General features: G+C 46.0%; 1 protein-coding gene across 1 annotated transcript in view; it reads right to left on the bottom strand.

Annotated features, from left to right (window-relative positions):
- Positions 1-808: 808 nt before the first annotated feature.
- The window catches only part of CTSC (cathepsin C), a 36,398-nt gene continuing 25,688 nt past the window's right edge, over positions 809-11,518 (bottom strand). Inside the window, exons 5-7 of the mRNA XM_032768729.2 lie at positions 7,973-8,088; positions 3,211-3,342; positions 809-1,993 (exon numbers count right to left, since the gene is read on the bottom strand). Of these exons, the coding sequence (XP_032624620.1) occupies positions 1,491-1,993; positions 3,211-3,342; positions 7,973-8,088 (751 nt within the window). The 3' untranslated portion in view covers positions 809-1,490. The remainder of the gene's footprint in view (positions 1,994-3,210; positions 3,343-7,972; positions 8,089-11,518) is intronic.

Below are 11,518 nucleotides of genomic sequence, written 5' to 3'. Positions count from 1 at the left end.
AATCAACCGTTTGACGGCCTAACCAGCGAGAAGTCAGTAGCCGGTTGCACAAAGACATGACCTTCTCTTGTCTTGTTTTAAAACAACTGTTAATGCTGCACACCCAAAAAATCACGTTGCTTTTTTGCACAGAAGTCACACTGTTGACCATTTAGCTTAGTTGGCTCCCTACTCTAGCCTCTACATCTTTTCTGCCTAATCCTTCCTAGTACAGGTCTCTTCCTATTCTGTGTGTGACTGATTGTTCCTTTCCTAGAGTGCGAGGGCACTTTTGCATATTCATCGTCGTTATTGAACTTCATCCAGTTCCATCGACATTTCTCCAGTTTGTCCGGATCATTTTGAATTTTGATCTGTCCTCCAAAGCAGAAACAAAGAAGGCATTAAGCATCTCTGCCATTTCCAAGTTTCCTGTTACTGTTTCTCCCTCCTCACTGAACAGTGGGCCTACCCTGTCCCTGGTCTTCCTCTTGTCTCTAATGTATTGATAAAAAGTCTTCTTGTTTCACTTTATTAATACTGCCATACCACCAAGAAGCTGTAATCATTGACCGGGACTGCACTGTGCTCGGTGCTGTACAAAGACTCTGCTTGCACTTACACTAAAGAGAAACATCATGCAGTGTAAGAACTGATACAGAACAGAATTGTCTGGAGGCCAGATGATTTGTAATTCCGCTCCCCTACCCACCCCAAAATCTTCCTTATGCTAAAATACCTGAATATCCCTTCTCAATTTTGAAGCTGTTGGTGAAGGTCATAACAATAAAAATGCATCAACTTCAGGAAAGAACAACTCCCACAGCAATAGAGTCAGATTTTTATTGAGGATCAGCGTGGAATTGAATTCAAATGACATTCATAAAAACAGGAACTTAAAAAAACGCCACATAAATGCAGTAAAAGGCCAATATGTAAAACAAATTTTGAAGTTCAGAGAATTTGACATCTGACATTTTGCTTGCACGTTTGCCAAACACTTAAAGCTTGAAAGTTTCCCTTTAGTCACAGTATAATCATCCTCTGATGCACACTTAAGATGTTCAATTTTAAAAGGCAGTGGTTCCCTGATTTATTGTGTAAGGCACAATACTTTAAAAAGTGTCCCTTTAAGTAATTGTAGATGATTGTAACAATCATTTCCCTCCGAGATCTAGTTTTAAGATTGTCCAAGGGAAAAAAAAAATATTGGGGCTTTATAAAATGAATAACTACCACTTACTGTTAATTTAACAGCAACTGCATTCTTAGAGAATGTACTGCCAGGAAGCGTATCTTTGTGTATCATAAACAAAGAACAGAATTTTTAAGTGTCCTCAGTGGTAGAGAGTGAATACTGCTCACGTGATTCTGAAAAATCTTATTAAAGCTCATTTTTAAGCTTTAAAATACTGCAGTAAAATTTTCCAAGTACATAATGTAATTAATACATTCCTACGGCTGAGAAATTTGCTTCTCAGAAATGAGGCACTGGGCAAAGGAGTTTTGCTTTATAATTTTGGGACAGGAGTTGCGGACACTGCTATACTTTCAATTGCACATTCATCGGTGCCCCGGCGGATTCTGAAGTAACCATTTTCTCCCCAGGTGCTTCCCCAGCTGTTTTTCACTGTCCAGAACTTCTCACCAGTATCTGGATCTTTGCCATACCCCACGAGCAACACAGCATGATTGGTCAACTCAAAGGGGTTGAACTCATCCTGCAGCCCAGTGTGATGGTAGATTCCTCCTCTATAGAACATGAAATCACTATAAACTTCGAAAGCAACGGCCATTGGCCCATATAGGACAAGTTCAAGCTTCATCAGGGCTTCATTGCAGCCTCCATAAAACCCTCCAACGTAGTGGTACTCAGAGGCATAGTAGTGGTAACAGTTGCGCTTTGGAGTGCATGGAGAATCTGTGGCTGTGTAAGGGAAACACTCTTCCTCCACCACACCAAAATCTTGGACATATTTCCCAGCAATGAGGTATGGGAATCCGCCATCACAACCTGAAACAGTCAGAAAAGATCTGATTATTCCTTGCAGAAGGTCTTTTTGGGGTAGGAGAGGAAGCTGCAATTTTGCAAGTTCATTGTTTTAAAAATCACAAGTCTTTATTATCCCCGGTATTTTGTATCAGACTGAGCATGGCTAATGCAGGTTACAGTTAAAAGGGAACCACTCTTATCTCTCCCCTGAGATCAAGAGGAAACAATGCCTAACATTCCTTTAACATCCAGGGGCTCTCAAGCTGTCTCACAGGGTGGACCACCTTAACTCCCTCTTCCCTACCGCAGAATCCATCTCCTCAGCCATTTGTGCCCGTGTGACATCCCCATCGTAACCACAGCAATTCCTTACATGGAAATATAGCACTAGTAAAAAAGCGTATGTATTGTAGCAGTCATAAATTGTAGGGGTGGTGTCCTTTTTCCCCAAAAGTGAATCACACAGTCTGCTGATTTTTGCTTTTCCTTTCGCCTCCCTCCACCTTCTTCCTCCCTCTGTACATGCTTCAGGGACATTTTATTCCCTTCTCCCTAAATGTGCTACCCACTTTGGTGGCCTTCTCCTAACTCCTCTGGACACACTGCCCAATTCCAATCTCCTCTGCTTCCCTAGACATGCCCTCTCCTCTGCAGGTGGATTACAGCTCCAGGATCCTTCTCCAACACAGCAAATTCCCCTAGACAGGTTCCTTTACCTTGTTTCCAGCTGCTTTTTGCAGTCATCCAAGGCTGTTTACAATGAAGTGCCTGGATGCCTGCACAAGTAGCTGGAGAAGTAGTAGACCAGATACCAACTGAGTAGCCAGTCTCCACAGACCGCTAGCTAGCATTAAGTAAACCACTGGTGGTTCAACTCCAATACAAGATTCCCATGTACATGGCAACATGGACTCTAATGACCCTGGAATGAAATCTGGATCACTATGATGGAGTCACAGAAGTCAGCTACTGTAAAAGGTAGTCCTAAGCATGTGACACTCAAGAATTATCATCTCTTTCAGTCATGAAAGCAGCGTGTTCTAATACCTGGCTTTCTGAAGCTGCTATTTCACAGCAAATGAGCTTCCCACCCCAAGACCACAGACAGGCTTACAAAAATGGTTGCCAATCAATGAGAAGAGACTGTCAACCTTTCCTCTCTTGTAGTGACAAAATCCTTGGGGTAGTGTTCCTCCCCCATCTCCTCAATACCAGGAGAACATCTCCAGTCCACTCACCTTGAGAATAATGGCTGCAGGACACAACCTGCTGAGGACTGAAGATTGGTGTCTGAGAATTGTTAGTGCGGATACGAATTCTTGCCTCCAACATGCCCATGGAAGCAAACGCATAGCAGCTGCCACATGATGCTGAGGAAAACAGGAAATACAAAACATCAGTAAATTAAACAAGACCAAGGTGCTGTAAAGGGAGGTAACCCTCATATTGTACAGGTTGTTGAATCAAGTCAACCCTGCTTTGACATTGTCTTCAGTGTGACCAAAAGTCAGGCTCCAGTTCAAGAAAGCTATTTAAATATGCTTAACTGTAAGCACAAAAGTAGTCCCACTGAAGTCAGCATTTAGAAATCCCTTTAAAGATTAGCTGTGGTCATAAAGCAGGTTTGATGTCTCCTAAGAGGAAGCAGCAAGACAGAGAAGGTTTTTTTTAATATAGTTTCTCTTATTAAAAATTTTAAGTTTAACTTTTTAATTGTCTAGTTTTAAAAGGTGCATAATTGCTAAGCTGTTGCCTCTGAACGGTCATATAAAGAATATTTGTTAGCATGGTGCGGAAGATGCTCATAGCCAACTCCCTGAGGCTGCTTTTTAGGAAGCCCTCCTATAAGGTGTCCTATGAGACTGTGTCCACTGAACTCTAGACATACTATTCTAGATATCCTCAGCATGTTAGTATATTTAGAGCCATAGTTTCCCACTGTACCACTATACTTATACTGCTGCTTCTAAAATAATGGCTTGTTTTAGAGTCTGGCAATGTAAGTGTGAGGTTTATTATTGTGGATTTTGTGATTCTCTCAAGCAGCATGCAGTCTCTGGCTTTTCAGAGTAGTTGTCCTCTGGTGGCAGGCAACAAGATAAATCACCTAGCATCATAATTTACACCAAAATTTAGAATTGCCTCTCGGTGTTTTCTGTGATGTAAGAGAAACTTTGAAAGTGAAGTACCCTCACTGCAGAGGGGAAGTTGCTTAGCCAAGGTCTTATTCTGACTATTGCCCCTCACTGAGGGCCCCCAATTGTAGTTACCCACTACAAAGGAAAATACCGCAAAGCTTAAAAAAGGAATGAGGCTTTGGGAATACAAAACCAAACTACCTCATGTCTCAAACTGCGTGTAGGAGGGCATCAAGCAGGGCTATTATAAAAGCAGGACTTTGTACCATTATTCAACATTAAGAGGTTGGATGTATCTCTGAAGAAGAGGGAGTGGAAGTTGCTCTCTGATCACATTGCTGGGCAAAGAGCATTCATGTTCCAAGTGGTGAAAGAAGACACCCATTCTTACGCAATCATACCATCTTTTGCTGATTGGCCAAGCCACAGCAGGCCAGGTCTCATTTGCAAAGATACGGAAGAGTCCATTCATGTAATCATTGTCCTGCAAGTAACTTCTTTTAAAAAAACATTCTCCCCTATTAAAGGCAGCAGTACACTCTGGGAAGCTCCTAAATGGCACCCACATAGAAATGGAATATCAGTGGAGATGAGAGAGAATTGCTGGAACTGTTGCATGTTGGATGCTCCCCACAAATTCAATTCCAAGTCAATCACAGACTTCATTGCATTAGATTCCACTCAGTCTGTGGCAAAAGGATCATTAAATGATGAAAAATGATTAAAGGGCATAAAACACCTTTAAAACGTGAGGAATCAGTAGGTCACTATATTTTTCCACCTACTCTGGTTTGAGAGGAAGATTACAGGAGCCAGAGCAGAGATTTACTGAGAACCCTAGGTCTCTGGGCTAAACTGGTTACTGTGATGTAATTGCCCAACAATATTTCCCCACAGTATAAATTGACAGCAATGCAGCCTCTCAAACTAATCTCTTCTGCAGAAGATATCTAAAGCACGGGAAAGGGGGGTTCCTGGGACAGTGATTTTATTGAAGCTTAAGTTGTATTAGAGTTCTTTGTTCTGTTTGCTTCTAGTTTCAAACTGAGTGTTGGGCATGTCTACACTACAAACTTAAGTCGAGCTATGTTAGGTCGACTTATAGCCGCTGCAGTAATTACCTGCCACGGTTCACTACTCTCTTCTGTCAGTGGTGTGTGTCCTCGTCAGGAGTGCTTAACCTGACTTAAGAGGAGCAGTGGGGGAGAGTTGAGAGCCTGGGTTCCCCGCAGCGAGCCCAGCTGCCCCCACTCCCCAGCTCCTCACTCCCAGTGGGGAGCTCTGCCTCCCAGAACCCAGGGGGCAGCTGGCCTCTAGCTGGAAACTCTCATCCACCCTGGTCTGCGGATGCCAGATTCACAGAAGGGAACCTACCGGCCTTTCTCTCAGTATCAGGCTCCAGCAGGGCACCATGAAATTGACAAGAATGACGCCAACATACCTAACAGCGTCTACACTGACATAAGTGGAGGTGGAGTTCTTACGTCAATGTAGCAGAGCACTTACATCGAAGGGAACGAGGCTGTGGTGAGACTTTGACATAATTAGGTCAACATAAGCTGCCTTAAGTTGACCTAAGTCTGTAGTGTACATCAGGCCTTTATCTCTTAAAGTGTTGGCTGGCATTAAAGGGTACCGTAATTCAGTTACTGTACCTAACAGTAAGTAAAGGTGGTTACCAAAAAAAGGTGACTGACTATACTAGGGAATGCTGATTTGCTATCATAGATAAGGGGAGAGAGAGCTCAGTGGTTTGAGTATTGGCCTGCTAAATCCACGATTGTGAGCTCAACCCTAGAGGAGGCCACTTAGGGATCTGGGGTAAAATCAGTACTTGGTCTTACTAGTGAAGGCAGGGGGCTGGACTGGACTTGACTTGATAGCCTTTCAAAGTCCCTTCCAGCTCTATGAGGTAGGTACATCTCCATATAAACAAAGATTACAAACCAAGAAAAACGTGGCTGGAGGCCTGCCTCTGCAATTTTGAAGGATTATCTTCAAAGACTACACCTTTGTCCTTAGGAAATTCTTGCCCATTTGGGACAATAGTATCAGTCACATGGTTCTGACAGTCCACAGATGAAGAAGGCATGATCTTTCAGTGAATGCAGCAGTGTCTCAACAGCTTAGCACGTGAAAGTTTGCCTAGCGTGATTGTTTTTTCAAACAGCCATTCTTATTGCTCATGGTTTGGTTAGCCTCTGGTGCATTTTCAAATTTTCAACATCTAAATCTTAATACTGTGCCACTATTTTACTAACTATTTACAGTCATTAATGTCTGCTGCCTCTGCAAATCTACAATAGTTCATTATTGTAAAGAAGATGGCTATTAATATGCGCAGTGCTGACATATCAATTAATAAGGTTGTATTTTTGGCTCTTTATCATATCAAAGATGCTCATTTCTGGCTGAACGTGACATGCAAATACAGTCCACCTAAATTCCTTTACGTGTTGGAGGTGCTTTGTCAACACAGTATGAGGGGATTTAGGCAACTCTCATTCCTGAAAACAGCAAAGCAAGATTCTCCATATCGAGAACATATTTACAGTGCTGCTCAGGAAGAGGAAGCCTTAGATCAGGGGTTCTCAAACTTGGGGTTGGGACCCCTCAGGGGGTCATGAGGTCATTACATGGGGGGGTCACGAGCTGCCAACCTCCACCCCAAATGCTGCTTCCCTCCAGCATTTATAATGGTGTTTAATATATTAAGAAGTGTGTTTAATTTATTAGGGGGGGTCCCACTCAGAGGCTTGCGATGTGAAAGAGGTCGCCAGTAAAAAAGCTTGAGACCCACTGCCTTCGATCTTGTTACCCACTGAATGAAGAAGGGATGATACCACATTTCTCAAGTGAACTGAAGGTATGAGGGAAGCATAGGTCTTCACACTGGTTAGCTGTTGATAATCCCTTTTTAAGTGTTTCAGTATTTCCTATCATCATTCAGCAACAGATCAGATTGTGAATCAACTCTCTCACATTCCAACCCCACCCGTTGCTTCTCTGCTCCCCCAACCCCCCCACTCAAAAAATCCTGTTAGGAATTTTTCAGTACACACACGTACGCACACACATACACACACACACCCCTCAAGCATTTGAAAGGGACCAATGGTTTAAGGAAACAACTTCATTATACAGCAGCATTCCACTCCATTTGCCTCAAGAGGAGATTTTGAACCACTACAAATGAATAATAGTAAGACTGAACCTTTAAATCCAGCTAAGGAAGATCTGTACTAGTGCAGGAGTGAGGAGAAAGCTTTACAGTGGTTGCATTTTGTTTATGGCGAGGTATCAGACGTTTACCAATGTCTACACTTTCCAAAGCATAAACAGACACCTATCTCTGTAATGGATCAGTCAGGTAACTAATTATTCCTAAAATGATTTAAGTAATGAGACTTGAGGATGGTATAAACAATTCTTCAAGAGATTATTGGTTAAAATTGTATGATAATATGCTGTCAGCAGCAATTAGTAGAAAAAATAATAACTGAACTTGCACTGTATCAGTTCTGAGATTGTGGTGGGCAGAAATTCATCACGATGACAGTTTGGACAAACAGAATTTGCTAATGATCTCCCCACAGAAAGCCATGGTAATTGACTTTCACTCCTATACTGAACTGGATGGTCTGACAGGAAGTAGTTGTCTAGTCTGGCAGGAAATATTAAGAGACAAAACTTTTCCAAGCCTTAGCAGAGGGTTTATATATCAAGTGTGTTCTACTGCCTAACACAGGGGACCATACAGCAAAGCAGATTAAGATATTTCATGATACTGACATGGAATAGATTAAGTATCAGGTACTCTTTGCAGACAGTCTCATTATGAGGATTATGAAAAACCTCGTACCTTGGTTTCGTACAGGACTAACATAGTTGACACCATTAATGTTCCTCCAGTCCCAGGATTCTGGCAAACCTGAAGCTCGTTTGACTAATTCGGGTGTTAACGGTGCAGGCTTCGGTCTAAAACACAAGAACATACATTTGACATTAACATACTATCACACCCTCTAGACAGAGGAAAAGAGATTGCATGAGGAATTGATACCTCTAGCAATTTTGCTTCCACAGACTATTTCCTAACAGCAGAGGCACATTAAGACTTACTGGGGCCCTAGGCACAAAGAACTTTTGGGCCCCCCACAATCCCTCTCGCCATGGGCCTCCACCCGTGCTCCTCCTCTCCCCAGAGGCCCTGCCAGACTATGGTAAGAGCTGCGGCAGCTGCCCAGGGAGCCAGGTCACCATGGGGAGCCCAAGGGTGATGAAACTTTTGTAAAAGTGGGTGGGGCCAAGGCCAAAGTGGTGGAGGAATGCCCTCCATTGCCCCTGGGCCCCACTGCCTCCCCCACATTGCCCCAAGATCCCTTCCATGGCCTCATACCTCAGGCCCAATCCCGCTCCTTGTCTCTTGAGCATAGCACCCCTCTGACCACGGTGCCCACCCGTAATGGCCAGACCTGTGTTCACTTTATTTCCAAACTTCACTGCATCAGAATACACATGCCAAGATTAAAATGCCCAGGCTCAGAGTGGAGTAAGATCTAAACAGCAGGCTACCAGCATGAAGATTTACACTTCTCTTCTAGTGGCCAAGATTCATGCCCTCTGTATTTTAGGATGCACCCAACAGGGCCATGACAGGATTCACATTAGAGAGACAAGGTGGGGGATGCAATATCTTTTAGTGGACCTGCATCTGTTGGTGAGTGAAGAAGAGCTCTGTGTAAGCTCCGAAACTTGTCTCTCACACCAACAGAACTTGCTCCAATAAAAGACATTACCTTACCCAACTTGTCTCTCTAATATCTTGGGATCAACAGGACTACAACAACACTGCCTACAAGAATGGACGATTCACTTTAACAGCCCAGAGTGACCATCACATCAGGACACTGTTTTCAGGATTCATATTTCTAGCATAATGTCATAACGTCTCCACACCTTGGCACTAGCACTACCAGCAAAATGAGATACATACAGCAGGGTGTGAAGGCTGAAAATTCACAGTACAAGGACGCTGGGATCCACATAGCAGGGTAGCGGTGTCAGATTCCATGCTCACAATATGGCGGGGATACACTCAATCCCTGAATGGAAGGGTCCAGCTAAATACAAGGGCACCTGCAAACAGCTACACTAACAGCAAGGTCTACACCACTGGTTCAGTAGCGCACAAATTCACCAGCCCAGTACAATGGGATACAGGCTACGGATCTTTAGTATCCGAATTTGTATTCCCAGAATAGTGGGATGGAATTATAGCAGTTAGAGAAGAAAAAGCCCTCTGTGATCATCCCGTCTCGAGCTGCTCCTTACAGTATGTTTTGTCCAGCCTCCTTTTAAAAGTCCCAGGCCTTGGGGTTTCCAGCCTTTCTCTTGGGAGACTATTCCTAAGACAGAGATCGCACTGCCAGGAAGGTTTCCCCTGATAGCTTTGAGTTTCCCCCTCGGGTGACAACACAGTTGCAGTGGTTCCCCAGACACTCTAGTGCAAATTGGTCCTAAACAGAATCTCATCGCCACCACTCATTTGACACTTCCTCTTTCTAAGGCTGGTTTTGTCTTGTTCCTTGGAGTACTGGTTGGTGCAGAGCAGGGTAACAATCCCAGGAGACACCTTCTCAGCAATGTGAGATCTGCACGCCATCCCCAGCCTGGGGGACCCTCACGTCCACGGTGCTGGGGGAAGGTGTCTGTTTCACCTGAGGGTAGAGGGAGAAGGATGTCACATCCTGGGCTCTGGAGAGAGGATGTGCATGGGGAGGGGTGCAGACATGCTTGGCTTTTTGCAAGCTGTTTAAACCGCAACAAGGAGGTGTCCCAGGAAGGGAGGAGGCCCAGTTAGTGGGGGGCTCTCAGTGTGTCCCCAGCAGATGGAGGGATCCCGGATTGGGGGATGGATATGTCCAGGATTTCCTGGTCTGTAGGGGATGTATCCTCTGGGGTAAGGGGGATCTCAGGCTGGATCTTGCTGCCCTCTGGCCCCTACACTCAGCACTGCAGCTGCCACAATCAGCAGCCAAAACTTGCAAAGTCCCGGCCCAGCAGAGTCAGTGCCGCCAGGAGCAGAGCAAGAGAGCAGGTGCCTAGGAGCAGCCCCCTCCAGCGGCGCTGTGGAGCGAGCTGCCAGGTGGTCTGGGTATGAGGTGGGGGAAGGAAGGGGGCACAGTCTTCTAGGACAGGGCTTGGATGATCCACGGATTCAAACATTGCCCAAAGAGTGGTGAGAGCTGAGGTGGGTTCCGGGCGGGGGGAGGATGCATCCCCTCCATAAGCATGGTTTGACTGCTACATTTGGGGGGCCGCATGTGTGTATTGAAGCCAGTACCCCTGGCTCTCCCCCCTGGCCTGCAGGGGTACCTGGGCTGCCGGTACTTTGGGGGACAGCTTAATGGGGGTGGGGACTGCTGCTGCAGTGACCCGAGTGCAGGAGCTGTGGCCACTCAGGCAATTCAGATGCAAAGTGCTTCTCCCCACTGCCCCCTTCCCCATCCCCCTTCCTCTCCCCAGCCCATCCTCCTTCTCTTCCCCCTCCCGCTTCCTCTCCCCACCTCATCCCCCTTCTCCTTGTCCTCCCCCTGCCCTATCCCATCCATCTTTTCCACTGCCTCTTTCCCATCCCATCACCCTTCCCCTCACCACTGCCCCACCCCTCTCCCTCCTCCACCCTCTCATCCCCTTCTTTTCCCTCTGTCTCTCCCCCTCCAACCCCCGCCACCTCCTTTTCTCCAATCTCCCGCTCAGGCAGAGTAGAGCAGCTCAGAGCTGCAGAAATGTGGGGAGGGGGAATGGCACATGATCCCTTGAACACCCCTTCATACCTCACCCGTTTTTGGGCAGAGGGGGGCATTTTCTCCCCAAAACTACATCCATCCACTGCCTGTCTCAGGACACTACAACCCAACCCCCCACCCAAGCCAGGCTCCCTCTGCCCAGAAATGGAGTCATCTGGGGCTGGGAGCTGCAGCCACACCCGGAGCCAGCCCTGGCTGAGCAGGGGCCAATGCTGATGATACAGGGCTCCATGCTCTCATCCACCACTAAGGCAGGTTTCTTGTATTAAAAATGGGAGGGCATAGTCCTCTTGGTCCCCCCAGTTCTGGTGACCTTGGGCCCCCAGACTATCCACTTGTCCTGGATGGTGCACCCCGGGGGGCAGGGACACAGACTTTGGTCCCCCAGCCCTCTGCCCAGGGCAGGCAAAAGGTCCAGGGCTCCGTGGGCAGCTCTGACCCATCTCCAGCTTCCGCCCTGGCCAGGAGGCAGGGCAACAGGGGGGAAGAGGATGAGCAGAAGGCAGGGCCACAGTTCCAATGCTCCCGGGGGCCCCCAAATTATCCGGGACTCGTGTGTTAATCTGCCACTGCCTAACAGTATCTAGAGCTAGCAA

The sequence above is a fragment of the Chelonoidis abingdonii genome, chromosome 1, assembly GCF_003597395.2.
Source record: "Chelonoidis abingdonii isolate Lonesome George chromosome 1, CheloAbing_2.0, whole genome shotgun sequence".
Taxonomy (NCBI): domain Eukaryota; kingdom Metazoa; phylum Chordata; order Testudines; family Testudinidae; genus Chelonoidis; species Chelonoidis abingdonii.
Note: the sequence above shows the minus strand (reverse complement) of the source record. Positions and strands in the feature narration are given on the sequence as shown.